Genomic DNA, 16,097 nt, shown 5'->3' on the forward strand with positions numbered 1-16,097 from the left:
AGAATCCTGATGCATGTTGCACTGGCTTGAGTGGCCCAAATGTGCTACAGGAGCAGATCCAATACACATGATCCTTATGGGGTTTGCTATGGCTACATTCAATGGATATTGGCAAGGTTTGCATAAGGTACAATAAAAACATTCTGACGATCCGTTATGAATTTCTTATATAATTTACTATTAAGTCTAATTATTAAGGATGTGTTCAATTAGTATTAGTTATTGGGTAAATGTTTGATGGCACAGTACTAAAGACTGCAAGTTCAATATAGATGCTACATTTACAGATTTTTTTCTTCAATGTTAGTGATCCTTTATATTATAAACAGCACTCTAAACCAAGAACAAACCTTGGTTACAGGTCATGGTGTCTTTGGAGCAAGACAAACCGGAAACCCGGGTTTGCACATAACACCAAGCCAAACCATGACTTAACTCCCAATAGTGCAGCAGCAACAGGAAAGAGGAAGGAGTGAAGCAGCTATGGGTTTTTTTTCTGTGCATCAGCAAGCTTGTCTTAGTGTTAAAAGTAAATAAGACTTTAGAGAACAGAAATAGCCTCACTCAAGAAAGCCACTGTATTTAAGCAAATAACATCATGACTAATATTGGGTAGGATACCAGGAACAGGACTAGTTTCTTGCACCAGGTGGTTTGGTTTTACATTTCTCAAAATAGCGCACACACACACAACAAAAAAGGTAGGGAAAGCCACTTTTATAACTAAGTGAACATTTAAATAATAATAATAATACTGTTAATTGACCTTTATGGACACAACACTGCTTATAACAGTTACTGATATGGCATGGGGATCTACTTAAAAATCTCTCTGGGCATGACCAAGTCCCTTAGTAGGTTTTGGGCTCCTGGCCATTGTTCTAAATTTAAGCTCAGTGTTCATTAGTTTAACAAAATGCTATAAGCACTATCTATCAGGTTTGAGAGTATACAATTTCTATAAAAACAAATCTCTGTAAGAATATTTGTAAGTTTTAAAGTTACGTACAGACACTGAATCAAGATCAGGTGAGACCGTCACAAGAAGTGCAAAATCTTCATTTTTTTCCATTTTAGGCACAATGTCTGTAAAAAACAGGTAACTAGGAAGTTTAGTCAATGATTTCATAACCATGTTATTGAGACTTAGAGCTGAAGTTTCAACATAGGATAAAGCCCCATATGTGGAGATTCACAAGTTATAGTCTGGTGAATACTTGCCCAAAGGGGGTGATACTGAATAGTAACAAAGTTACTATTATTATTTTTATAACAAAGTTCTTTTCCATATTTATTTTATTGACCTTGATCTGAAAGGTTCAGCTTCTACTCACATATGCGTCCTCACACTTTGTTAATGCAACAAAGACCCATATTCATATAAACTTTATATGAATACAACATTTTATTTCAGAATATTTTCAAAATTTTCATCAAAATTTAACTACAGGATTCCTTTCAAACTGCCTCCCTCTTGCAAAGCCAACCTTCTCCTTCACAGTTATCTTATTCTGCTCTCCTTATACCTGAGACATTATTATATAAACCAACACAGAGGAGGCATAAAGTAAATAGTAAATTAAAGGGAAAGAAAGAAAATAAAACAAATGAAAGATGGAAGGGGAGAAAAGCACTGTTGCCCCAGTAGCCATCAAGACCTACTCTTAGCCCCTCCCTCTCACCTGCTAAAATTTCAGACCGCTTCACAGTCAATCTCTCTATTTTAAACATTTTGCTGCTTGGCAGCAGATGCTCTATGGCTGCCATCTTGGTTTCCACATGGTGTATAATTCTCCCACAGTGCACTGGGCCCAGGAAACCAAGGGGGTAGCCAGAGGACCACAGCAATGAGGGCTCAGTGTTCTGCTGTTGTCAAGTGATAAGAAGTTTAAAAATAAAGGAGGGAAGCCGCCTGGTTCACAAGGAGATAAAGGTAAAGGGACCCCTGACCATTAGGTCCAGTCGTGACCGACTCTGGGGTTGCGCCACTCATTTCGCTTTATTGGCCGAGGGAGCCGGCGTACAGCTTCCAGGTCATGTGGCCAGCATGACTAAGCTGCTTCTGGCGAACCAGAGTAGCGCACGGAAACGCCGTTTATCTTCCTGCCGGAGCAGTACCTATTTATCTACTTGCACTTTGACATGCTTTTGAACTGCTAGGGTGGCAGGAGCAGGGACCGAGCAACGGGAGCTCACCCCATCGCAGGGATTTGAACCGCCGACCTTCTGATCGGCAAGCCCTAGGCTCTGTGGTTTAACCCACAGCGCCACCCACGTCCTATAAGGAGCTGGGGGCGTTTTAAAAAACAAGCAACTCAATCAGGTAGGAAACGTGGGCCAGGATGAGAAAAGGGGAGCATGTAGGAAGTGGCCCACTGGCAGGTAATGTGTCAAAGTCCCTCTTAAACCTCAGCATAGACTGGGAAAGCCAATTAAAGTGACAGCAGAACTGGAGAGGCTTTTTTTTTTCTTTTAAGAGCCCTGCCTTCACTCCCCAGGCGGGAATCAAGGGCTGAACGTGTGCATTGCCATGCGGCCAGGAGGGTGGGGGCACTGACCTAGAGCACACCTCCTCCAAGGTCTATTTGGCCCCTGAAGTACATGTTAACTAGGGTTGCCATATCTTGAAGAGCAAAAGAGAGGACAACCCAAGCTGCTGCCAGCGTGCGGGGGGGGGGGCGCCACTGGTGCCGCGCCGAGCCTGAGCCGCTGCCAGTCCAAATGGAGGCCTTTGTGTTCTAAAATATATCATTTGCCCGATAATAAATGTTGGAAATGTAAGGAGGTTGAAGGTACATTCTTTCACCTTTGGTGGACGTGCCCAAAGATTAAGGCTTTCTGGGAAATGATTTATAATGAAATGAAAAAGGTATTTAAGTATACCTTCTTGAAAAAACCAGAGGCTTTTCTCTTGGGCATAGTCGGCCATTTGGTGCCAAAGAAGGACAGAACTTTTTTTATGTATGCTACAACGGCAGCAAGAATACTTATAGCAAAGCACTGGAAGACTCAAGATCTACCCACTCTGGAAGAATGGCAGATGAAGTTGATTGACTGTATGGGACTGGTAGAAATGACCGGCAGAATCTGCGACCAGGGAGAAAAGTCAGCAGAAGAAGATTGGAAGAAATTTAAGGATTATTTACAGAAATATTACAAAATTAATGAACTCTGAAAAGATGCTGGATTGAATTTTTGTGGTTTCTAGCTGTTATGATAAAGATAACAGGGATTAAAATTGTTTAAGTCATAAAATTTAAAAAGTTGATTGGAAAATAAGGTGTTAATTAAAAGAAATGTTAAGAGATTAGGATTTGCTGGATTAACAATTTGAAATAGAAAACAAGAAGGGGAGGTATGAGGAAGTCAAAGAAACATGTTATTGAAAAATTGTTACTGAAATTGACTTGTTTTTAATATTTTTTTGTTCTTTTTCTTTTTGTGTTTGTATAAAATTGGAAAACCTAATAAATATTTATATAAAAAAACAAAACAAATGGAGGCAAGGACCCCAGCTCCCACCTAATCTTCACTGTGACAGCCTCGCTCCACTGCGACGCTTCCGGGGCACAGCGCCCTCCTGAGCATGCGCATGCCCCCCTAAAACAACATCACCCCTCCCAAAAAACCCAGATATTTCCTTTAAAGTGTAAAAATCCACCCAGATGGGCATGCTGGCCCCCCAAAAGAGGACATATCGGGGTTTTCCCAGATGTATGGCAACCTGATTTTAACCCTTTATTCATCCTGCATAGTTGCCTTCCCCTCCAGGATCACGTGCTGGCAATGGGTGTGCAAAAATTGGAAGCAGCTACCCCACACTAACATGCATGCATAACGTATCTCTCTCTCTCTCTCTCTCTCTCTCTCTCTCTCTCTCTCTCACACACACACACACACACACACACACACACACCTCACAGTGTGTTCACGGTTTTGTTTGGCGGGGGGAGGAAGTGCCATACCATGTACAGTTATAGCTTTCAAAAAACTAATATCGTTATTGGGAATGTAGAAGAAAGAGAGCACTCAGAAGAGGAAAAGTATTAAATGCGATTCTCCTACCAGAACAGAAAAGGAAGGAAGGAAAAGGGAAGGTGAGTGGCCAGATCCCTTGTGAAGCTACAGATGCTCTCACTCTGATTCATTTCTGGCAGTTTATGTTCCTCAGTCAACTTAGGCTTGGACACTTTCTGCTTCTCAGCTCCAGTTCTCCCCATTCCTTGTCCATTCCTCCCCTCTGTCACAGCAGCCTCTTTTTTTATGAAGAAGCTTCTTCCAGGAAGAGCTCCAGGAAGGAAACTTCATTGGTGAACATCTTAACTCTTCCTGGGACTCTATGGACATTTTTCTAAGTGTCTATATAAATTATATATTTTTCCAGTTATTTATATTCTGCCTTTCAGGAAATACCTGGATTACCAAGATGGCTTACAATTAACATTCATTTATATACGTTAAAAACACAACAAACATGGAAGAACCAGAGGTATTTTTTCTAGGTGAGTTATTCCTTCATTGTAAATTTGTTGCCGGAATTGTTACAGCAAACTTTATTTTTAGGGGAAATGGCATAACCCATTACTACTACTACATAGATATTTTAATATTGGTGGGAAGAGAATTAAAATCATAGTGAAAAATTTGTTTATTTGCATAGCTACTTCATTAAATACAAATTAAAGATAAATCCTATAGTTAGATTTTAATGGACAGCCAGCCAACCACAACTGATGTAATTTCAATAAAATGGGGGGGGGGGGAACCATACCTTTGATTTTTCTGGCTTCTTTAATGATTTTCTGAAGTTTATTCATTTCTGCATCATATTCTTCATAATTTATATCCCGAGCCTCAACTTTTGGAGCTTGAAATAAAGATGGATCTGTACCAAGGTAGGAGCATTGTAGATCACCGCTATCACTCAGTGTGACTATCACACCTTTCAAATCTCTGCATAAAAAGGGGGGAAAGCTGAACAGCATCATACTGAAACAGCACAGAATGCCAATGAAATGTCCTTTGCTATTAAAAATGCTTCCAAGCATATTTTTTTCACAGGAACTATCAGTACATTTTGGGGGGGGATCTACTTCTACTGGGTTTGTGTGGCTGGTGAAATCAGATCACTTGTAATAACTGCAATAATCAAAGTAGCACCATCATGTTTCATGTCACCCGAATTGTCCAGTAGCACCTTAAAGGTAAAGGTAAAGGGACCCCTGACCATTAGGTCCAGTCGTGGCCGACTCTGGGGTTGCGGCGCTCATCTCGCTTTATTGGCCGAGGGAGCCGGCGTACAGCTTCCGGGTCATGTGGCCAGCATGACTAAGCCACTTCTGGCGAACCAGACTAGTGCACAGAAACGCCGTTTACCTACCTGCCGGAGCGGTACCTATTTATCTACTTGCACTTTGACGTGCTTTCGAACTGCTAAGTTGGCAGGAGCAGGGATTGGGCAACGGGAGCTCACCCCATCATAGGGATTCGAACCGCCGACCTTCTGATCGGCAAGCCCACAGTAGCACCTTAGAGACCAGCTAAGTTTGTTCTTGGTATAAGCTTTCGTGTGCATGCTTGAGTTGGTTTCTAAGGTGGTCTCTGGACAATTTTTTTTATTTATATATATATATTTCGACTGCGTTAGACCAACACGGCTACCTACCTGAATCATGTCACCAGAAGTTTGTTGTGAACAAGACATGTAATTAAGAAACTGCTAAAATACCTCTAGCAACACAGAAATTTAGTATTCACACTCCCAAATCTGTTTTAAAAGCAAGCCTGCTTAAAGCAAGATGAGCGCCACAACCCCAGAGTCGGCCACGACTGGACCTAATGGTCGGGGTCCCTTTACCTTTACCTTACTTAAATGAGCAATAAGATGAGTTTGTAAAATGTTTATAACGTTTTTGCTGTTAGCAAAACCCTTCTGTGGGTTGCTGCAGAACACAGAAGCAAACAACAGCAGCTGCATTATGTGTAGACAAATTTAAGTCTAGAACCTTATGAAAGGGGAAAGGATTTAGGAGTACGGGGAAGTTACAGCTGGTTGATAGGTGAAGTATAAGCACCTGCTACCCTATAGCTCTGAAAATTGCCCTTTCCCCAAACTGCTTTTCTCAGGATTTAACACAGATATCTCCATAGCATGATTCATTTGGTTCTAACTTATTTAGATCCCTAGTCTGCACATGATGCACACAAATCTAGTTTGTATTAGTCAAACATGTCTATATCCTAAACATTTGCACTAGCATGTTCACCTGCAACGTTATGGTAACATAATCGTTATGCTGAGTTTATGTGATTCAACACTGGCATAGCGCATACTAAACATTTGTGCGCTCATGATTTGGTAATAAGTCCATAAATGCTCCATACAAGTTTAATAGCCCATTGAGAGTCTTTTGAAGACTTGGACCAAAAAGGCAATCTTCAAACATTCCTATTTTTGGTAATCTATTCTTTCTGCCAATAGTTCCTTTATGGTTGCTCTGCTTTCAAGAAATATAGGCTGTTTAAGCAAAGGGTTGTAAAATACAATGATTTTCCTTTGCTCTGGTTGGATATACTGCAATCCTATACACACTTAAGAAAATTTAAATTACATTAACTTTGCTGACATTTAAGCAGTCAAACTACATGCAGGACTGTGGTTTTTTTTTTTTTTAAAGTACATTTCCTCTAGGTCCTAAAAGCTATGGTGTTTTATATTTTAAAATTAAGCATACAGGACTCCATGAAAACTTTAAAGATTTTTCTTCCCCGTAATTTTTTCCATGCATTCATAACTGCATTGATATAAAAGCAAGGTAGCAATTGAATTATGAAGTATTAATTTATCTTATGGAACACCTGACCCCCAGACGGTTTTAGTTTAACCAAATTCAAAGCTACAGTTCTCAAATGGTTTGCCCCAGAACAGTGTCAGCGGTACTATTAACAGAGCAAGTTGCTTCAGGGCTGCAATTATAAAAGGGATCTAAAATAAATTTTATAACCATTTTCCTGCAGCTACTGTAATTGTCTGTATAGCTATGAACATTACTACTGTAACACATTTCAAACAAAGTACAGTTTCAATTACTTATTGTTGAGGTAGAATATTTTTGAAAGATCTTAAAAGGAGCCAAATAAATGTAAGAACTAAAAGATTTTATTTATTTATTACTGAAGAAACTCAATTGAAACAAATTATTTTGGTACCCATAATACAGTTATTGTTCAAAGCAAATTCTCCACACATATGGTAGTAATTTGAAAATCTATCTTTTACTGGATTTTGGACAAAAATAATAGCATATGCTTTTTGCATGTTTCTTTTGCAAAACAAATTGCTCAAAACATAGCATTTTAACAAATCCAAGTGCTTTGCATACTTTTTGTCATACAATAAAACAGTAATCATTCCAGATGGATTAATAAAGCCTTGGAACTATAAATTACCTGGCTGCCTGTTTCATTTTTTAAAAACCATTTTTACTCTACCATGTACTATTTTATACTTTAGAAAAGTATTCCCATTTAACAGCAAACATCCCTTTTATCTTTAAAGAAATGACCACGCTAATGAATCCTGCAATGTTAATTATATACCCAATTAGAAAGTGTGAATAATGTTTTCTCTGGTGTTATTGTTGCTGTCCTATTACTTCACTCAGTGTAATGAAGATTCTGAGCATGTCTGACTGTCTTCACCACCTGGTTTCTGCACTGACTTCCATGGAAGTAGGTTATAATCTGAAACATTCATGATCTACATTATCAGAAAGTCTGAATTCTTCAGTATTTTTTCTGGACGGTGACAGTCAAAAAAACAAACCATGCACAATAGCTAACATCGCTTATGAAGTGAGAACAGTGTATGCAATGAAACAAGCGTCCAAAACTGAGGAATTTTTTAAATATAAAAGTAATATCTCTCTCTCTCTCTCTCAACAGCCTTCCAATCAAAAAAGGGACACGGGTGTCGCTGTGGTCTAAACCACTGAGCCTCTTGGCCTTGCTGATCAGAAGGTCAGCGGTTTGATTCCCCGTGACAGGGTGAGGTCCCGTTGCTCTGTCCCAGTTCCTGCCAACCTAGTAGTTTGAAAGCACACCAGTGCAAGTAGATAAATAAGTACCGCTGCAGCGGGAAGGTAAATGGTATTTCCACGCACTCTGGTTTGCGTCACGGTGTTCCATTGCGCCAGAAGCGGTTTAGTCATGCTGGCCGCATGACCCAGAAAGCTCTCTGTGGACAAACACCGGTTCCCTAGGTCTGAAAGCAAGATGAGTGTCGCAACCCCATAGTCGCCTTTGACTGGACAAAAAATGTTCAGTGCTATTTTAGTGCATGACAGCTTGGTCAAGTTTTTCTTAGCTTTTTCAGACACAGCAGTAGCGGTCCTTAGCCAAAGGCACCATTCATCCTCCAGACAAATTAAACCACTATGACCAGGGATGGCACATCCCATTTCAACCTACCCCGCTAACACTCTGCACTACCCACCCCGCCAACTCTGCCATTGGTGGAAGAGCAGCACCAGCAGCGGTACTGATTTGGGGCAACATCACACCAATTTGGGGAGAGACGTCTCACACTCCACAAGATCTTGTGTGATTTCAATGAGCTCTCATCATAAACTGCCATGATTTCACCCCAAATCAGTGCCGATATCAGTGCAATTTCTTCACAGGCAGTGAAGATGGCGAAGCATCCACAGGGCGCCACCACAGGGCTTCTGCCGCCTGAGGCAATGGACTCACCCCACCTAATGACTGTGCTGGCCCTGACTTTCAGGATATATTTCTTATGAGTGAATACCTCACGGGGCAAATGAGAGCCTCAAACTATGATCCTAGTTGTAGTCATTTATTATTATATTAAAATTCATGTATTGGCTAGTCGCTTTTCTGACAGAGTGAAAATAAAACCATATATGTGAAAATATCACCATGTATCCTAAAGTCGCCAGTCTACATTGACGTTCATTCTAACAAACCCAAACCCTGCGTAAGTGCAGGAACCACTAGAGTCTCTCGCTGCTCAGAGACTGGGGTCCATAGAACAATACAGTTGCTCCTTAGACAACTTTGATTGCACACCTACATATGGCAGCTAGAATGACCATTGCACAGTTTTGGACAAATTTAGACGGGGCCAATCTTACTACCTGGTACACTAAAGTGTGGGATATTGTCTTGTTGGAAGAATGATTTCATACCTATTTTGGTCTGACTTCCTTTTATTTTTAAGCAAGGAGGTATATGGCCGAGGACCCCTCTCGGCGTATGAATGAATATGGCTGATAGAGCGACTCAGGACATTTGAATACTTTAATTACTTTCCCTTTGTATAATAGGGTTCGTGTTTTATAACTTTGTCTTGTTTAGCCACTCTGTCTATACTATAAATTGTTCTAGTTGCTACCTGCCATGCATTCATATACCTGTGGTTTATTTATTTTGGCTTTATTTTATGTCTATATTTGCTCAAGAGTGACTTTTATTGTATATGGACTATGTATAATGCCATCCGCTCCTGAATTTTGCAGAATCCTGTATAACCGTTTTTTGACATCCTATTAATATATGTGTTGCACTTTTATTTTTTTAAAGAAGTCTGAAACATGAAGATAGACAGCTAATTAATTAATGTTAAAAATGACTCTACCAAAACTTATATGAAGGCAGCTCATTAAACTTTTTTGTCACATTGGAACAATAAGAAAAATCTTCCCAAAAGCAGGTCAGCAACTTTTAGTTACCACTGCCACCCGCTGGTGACGGCACCATAATATATAGTAAAAAGTTTTTATTATATTGACTGAAGCAAAAGAAAGCCAAAAAAATTAATTTGTACTTATGGGGTGCCTGCTGTGTTGAATTAAATGGGTGTCAAACCTTTTTACAAGGTCAAAATTATAGCTAGATTGTCTACATAAGATGAAATTCTAGAACTACAATATACCTACACATAATATGTAATACTTTCCATTAATTCTTAAACTGTAGTACAATTTAAACCAGGGGTGCAATTCACCAAAGTACTCCTCCTGTGAATGACCCATAGGCATTAATAGGTGGGTTTGAAAGGAGTGCTTCATGGACTGTACTTTCCAGGTCATGAAAATGATATTGAGTCTTATTACAAAATTTAATTAGTGGCTAAGAGAAGAGATTTGTTAAATTAGAAACATATGCACCAAATACAATTTAAAATGTATATTTCTCTAAATTTAGAAACATTTTGCTAGTACCTCATCTTTCCATTCCTGCTGCTTTAAGATAATACCATATCATATACATAGTTTATTTGCTATATACACATGTACTTTCCACTGCTCTGAATAACTTTATACATATGCTATACAAGGAAAGGATAAATATTTGAAGGCAAACCAACTAAATTTTTCCCAAAAGAAATCAAGAAACCCAGCCATATGTCCCTATATCATATATTTAAAACATGGTTCTCCCTGTTGCAAAGGTTTTGGGTAAGAAACAAGAGGCTGAAAAACAAAGTAGAAAGCTTACAAGGTACAAAAAGATTACTCTTGCTCCCATGCACCTCATCATATTCCAATTATGAGTTCAGAAGCTAAGGCACATTGGATGGCTGTTGCAAAGCTCATCCACCTGGCCATGAAGTCAAATTTTAATTTAGTTTAGTTTATAATTTATATACTGTTTTTAAATAATATTTAAAGCAGCTTTCAAGAATACAATATAACAAATAATTTAATGAACCACTAGCAAAGTTGATCAGATGTGACAACTGTCCCATAACTTTATCCAGCAAACAGTTATTCCTTGAGAACACATTGTCAGATGTGGGGCAAGGCTAGAGTACCACAGGCTAGAAGAAAGGCAGTTACGATGGCCCAGTTACTCTCCTCCAAGACTCTTTCCCTGACCATGGGGAGTCAGAGCTCCTTTGTTTTCACTCTCCCCTTTCCGCTGCCTTTTCTATATGTGGCTCTTTCAGATATGCCCATCTGTTGGCTCTCTGGCCATACTTATCAGTAGGTTGTTACCCAGAAGGAGGTCATTTCAGGCTGTCCAAAAGGAATCTTGATTCCTTGCCTAAAAACAGCAACCCATTGCAGATTTGCTGCTTCCCTGTTCCCTTTTAAATAAATACATACTGACTTTCATCAGAGAGATGCTGCAGCAAGGTAAAGAAGAAAAATATAATAATTGTAAAAAGGGAAAAAAATAAAATATTCAGAGATCTCACATCTGTTTATGACAACATAATGTAATGTGTCTTAGGCTGCAATCCTGTACCCACTTGTTGAAGTAAGCCTAGAACACAATGGGACTTTCTCAAGAGTAGGCAAGTGCAGGCAAGTGCTGCTAATGAAACCCAGAAGGATTTCAAGAATTACTTGGGAAGGAAAGGCTACATTATATCATAAGTAAAGGCTACATTATATGAATATGATGTCAACAGACACACAACAGAAAAAAACGGAAGAGTTATGCAATGAGGGCAACCTAGATTCCTGCTTTGTAGGGGGTTGGACTAGATGACCATTGAGTTCTTTTCCAACTCTACAATTCTATGATTCTATGATTTTAACTTTACATCATCAGTGTCTGATCAAAATAAAAAGAAGAGAAAGTAAAGGTATTCTGTGTTATATTTCCATGTAATCTCCACAAATCTTGTGTGATCTTGCATGTAGCCTTTTTAATTAAGAAAGTACAATAACCTAGTCAAAAATCTTTTAAAAATAACATATATATGATCATATGCAGCTACAGAGTTGTGCTACTTAAGTATAATGTACTCTATTCAGCAAAACCTCAACACGGGCTTAAGATTTAAATTGGAATTGTTAAAAGAAACCATTCAGTTTAAACTTTTCACATTCTGTTATACTGAAAACATTAAATGCATAAAGTCATCCAGTTCTCACTGTGTGCCATAACTGGCAGAACTTCTGTTAAACCAGCACTGTTGAGAAAAAGAAACTTTGAATCCTGCCATCTTTCTTCTATAAAATACTGCAATAAGTATTAGGTATTCCCATTTTTATAATATGGGAGTTTTTCTATTTTTATATGATGATGCTTTAACGGTTGTGGTGATGTCACCTTGTAAGAAGGAGTAACAGATGGGCTGGAATGAAGACCAAAGAATTTTTCTACATCTGGATGATGATGAAGACTGTATGTGCAGTGGTTTTCTTTATAACTCCACCCACAAGTTCACATTTCTTCACATTTCACTTGTTATATTAGCTTCAACATTCATGTTTGTCTGCTGTTGGCTGTGCTAAACTACAGAGAATGTAAAACCCAAACAGCTTAGCATATTGTTTAAACTTCCTATTACACTTAAAAGGTAAAAAAGGTAAAGGACCCCTGACAGTTAAGTCCAGTTGCAGACAACTCTGGGGTTGCGGCGCTCATCTTGCTTTACTGGCCGAGGGAGCCGGCGTTTGTCCGCAGTTTTTCCAGGTTATGTGGCCAGCATGACTAAGCTGCTTCTGGCACAACGGAACACCAAAACCAGAGCAGCGCATGGAAATGCCATTTACCTTCCAGCTGGTGTGGTACCTATTTATCTACTTGCACTTTTGGGGGCGTGCTTTAGAACTGCTAGGTTGGCAGGAGCTGGGACCGAGCAACGGGAGCTCCTCCCGTCACGGGGATTCGAACCGCTGACCTTCTGATTGGCAAACCCAAGGCTCAGTGGTTTAGACCACAGCGTCACACTAAACCACTGTGCAAACAACTGTTCATCATCTCACGTAGCAATTAACTCCTGTCTAGACTACTGCAGTGCATTATACATGAGGCTACCTTTGAGGGCAGCCTGAATGCTACTGCTTGAAATATTCTGAAATATTTTCACTGGCTGCCAATCTGTTTCTCAGCACTGTTTCAAAATGCTGGTGCTTACATCATCATCATTTCTACTACTATCACCACAAACACCAACACCACCTTCATAAATCACATCTTTATCGTTGTGGGACCTTTCCCTTCAGTAGGTGACAAGCACTGCCTCTGTTGTCTTTTCAGCACCTACTAAACTAAAGACTTTCCTCTTTCAACTAGGTTTTTGAGATCTTTCCCAGTCTGCACCTACATTGGAATTGTTTTAAAGATCTTTTAAATGTGGTTTTTTTATTGTTTTATCACTTCTTGTTGGCTGTCCTGGACTCCTTTGGGAGAAAAGGTGGAACATAAAATCAATAATAAATAATAAAAAAATATTGCCAGTTAGATGGGAAACATTGGGCAGTTCTGAGCATGCAGTTCCTCCCTCCAATTCACCAGCCAGGGCTGTTGGTGCAGAGAACTGTTTAGAAGCTAAAATCCCAGCAGTTCCCTGTTGGGAAGATGGATATGGATTCAGACCCAAACAGAAGGATTTTAACTTTTTAAAAAAGGGCTCCCCACAAGCAACCTGAGCTGCTTTGTGCACAGAGCACTGGATCAAATTGATGTTTCTTTATATGTTCCATAGATTTAACAGTATTTCTACCAAAACAAATTGTTTCAGAATTACTCTGCAGGAACTGCAGGAAGTAGGCTATTTCATTACTCAGTAAAATAATATTCTCAAAAGTGAAATAATGTACTTTCACTAACTTGTCCATACCTGTCATCTCCTTATAATAAAAAGCACTGGATTTGTTTTGAAGATACACTTGGGTCTGTAGTTTTGTTTAACATTTTTCAGCAGAACCTCTCTCCCATGAAGGGCAACTACAGAGCTTTTAATGAGTAATATACCTACAATATTTGATAAGAACAGAATTGACAGGTGAGTTCTTCCTAGATGTCAACTCCCCCCACCCCCCAGCAAAAAAAGATAATAACTAGAGATATCTTAACTATTTCTATGACTTGACTAAGTCTATTCACCCCCTGGTAGCCATATTCCAAAGTTAGTTCCACCACTGAACCCTTCTGAAATTCTAAATTAAGCCAGGGTTAATGAAAACATTCCCAATAAATATTCCTTCCATCCCAAAAAGCAATGCTTTCAAAAGCAAGCAATAAATCAGGAATCTAAATTGTCAGCATGCAAGAGAATTTACCTTAACCTATAAGAAAATTTCATGTAGATTGCAATCCTAAACCTAAATCCCACTAAATCCTAAATCCCACCAAACTCAGTAAGGCTTACTTGAGAAAAACCTAACAGTTTACAACAAATCAAACAAATCTGTCCAATAAGCTTAATAATTATGTAAATTGTTGTGTTATTTGGACAGTTTATACCCCACTTATATGTAAACAAAATGCAGGCATCTTCAACCACAAATATAAAAAGTATCAGAATTTCTATTATATGAAACACAACTAATAGAGTATCCATTTTAGTATGAAACAAACATAAAAATCAGCTACAAAAATACAAGGAAAATTCACAGTAAACAAGTTATAAAATAGCCTCTAAACATCAGGAAGTAAAATATTACAAATGAAAACCAACTAGAGAGTTTAATCACGTCAATCAAACACATCAATGTTCTAAACCAATATACAGTACTCAACCTTCTTATTCTAACACACCTTCAAATCACACTCTGAGTGCTCTGCAAGCCTTGCATCCTCAGTCAACAACACTCACATGTCTACACCATGAGACCCAGACAAACCTCTCAAATTGTAATATCACTGCTAAATCTACTACAGGAATAGAGAATTAGAACACACTGGACCTCAGTATAGACATTTCTTTTATATTTCTTTTTCCCAACGGGAACCTGGTAAGCTTCTGCTGTGGTCAATGTCAGCAATGACATATCCCTCCACTCTTCATTATGGTAAAAAAAAAAAAGGTATAGGACCCCTGGATGGTTAAGTACGGTCAAAGGCGACTATTTGGTTGCAGCGCTCATCTTGCTTTCAGGCCGAGGGAGCTGGTCTTTGTCCCCAGACAGCTTTCATGTGGCCAGCAGGACTAAACTGCTTCTGGTGCAAACGGAACGTGACGGAAACCAAAACACACGGAAATGCTGCTTACCTTCCCATCGCAGTGGTACCTATTTATCTACTTGCACTGGTGTGCTTTCAAACTGCTAGGTTGGCAGAAGCTGGGTCAGAGCAACAGGAGCTCACCCCATCTTGGGGATTCAAACTGCCAACCTTCCGATCAGCAAGCCCAAGAGGCTCAGTGGTTTTAACCACAGCGCTACCTGCTCCATTCATTATGAAGAATGGCTGTAGGAGAGGGGATACGACCCCATTGCTTGCTATGTCAGGATTGTGCCCAGTTAATAGGGTTGTGTTTTACCCAGCTCCTTAATTACAGCTTTCAAAGTTTTGGCTTTAACTTTGCTTTTTAAAGTTCAATTGTATTAATTTAAAACATACAAATAATTAATATGATTTTTTTTTCAAAATTCCAGAAGCAGCACTGTTGCTTACAGCTGGTCAAGAGCAGCAAAATTAGAATCAGTCAAAGTGTATTCTAGAAAATGAATGAAAAAAACAACTTAAGCTAAAATGATGCTATTAGTACTTACAGTAATTTCCCCACTCTTACTGCCACAGGAATGTGGGGAAGCTGAGCTGCCCACTTCAGAGTCACATCTTGATAAACGTGTAGAATGCTACTGTGGTTTCCAATTAGAGTGTTAACTACGGCTCCAGACACTACAATATATTTGCAAAGAGTTTAGAACCAATCTGTCATTCAAATTGCTTTAAGCTTATACCATTTCTCCCTTCATAAGGCATAATATAATATAATACTTTATCTACCTAACTATCTATCTATCTAACCCCACACTGTACACTGGAAATAACCAATTTCAACTAATTACAAGTACAAAAAGGTATACAGAGTTTATGATTATTTTGCTTAAATAACAGAAAAAAATCTGGGAATATTATGGAAACAACCTAAATTATAGAAAATTTCAGTCACCAACAATTGTGGACAGCTGTCAGCTAAGGCCAACACTTCCTTCACAGCTCAGACACCAAGTCTTCATCTTCCTTTGTCCTCTTGGTGCCACTTAAAGCAGATCAATTCACCCTGCCGCATGGTAAGACTAGCCCTGATTAAACTACAGTGGTGCCCCGCAAGACGAACGCCTCGCAAGACGAAAAACCCGCTAGACGAAAGGGTTTTCCGTTTT

General features: G+C 39.2%; 1 protein-coding gene across 5 annotated transcripts in view; it reads right to left on the reverse strand.

The window, feature by feature from the left end:
• The window catches only part of BBS9 (Bardet-Biedl syndrome 9), a 222,554-nt gene that overhangs the window by 187,251 nt on the left and 19,206 nt on the right, over positions 1–16,097 (reverse strand). For all 5 annotated transcript variants that reach the window (XM_083577730.1, XM_083577731.1, XM_083577729.1 and 2 more), the window contains exons 9-11: positions 15,480–15,609; positions 4,772–4,953; positions 1,010–1,086 (exon numbers count right to left, since the gene is read on the reverse strand). In XM_083577730.1, coding sequence (XP_083433856.1) covers positions 1,010–1,086; positions 4,772–4,953; positions 15,480–15,609 — 389 coding nt within the window. The remainder of the gene's footprint in view (positions 1–1,009; positions 1,087–4,771; positions 4,954–15,479; positions 15,610–16,097) is intronic.

Source organism: Podarcis filfolensis, assembly GCF_964270895.1.
Source record: "Podarcis filfolensis genome assembly, chromosome: 12".
In the NCBI taxonomy this organism is placed as follows: Eukaryota; Metazoa; Chordata; class Lepidosauria; order Squamata; family Lacertidae; genus Podarcis; species Podarcis filfolensis.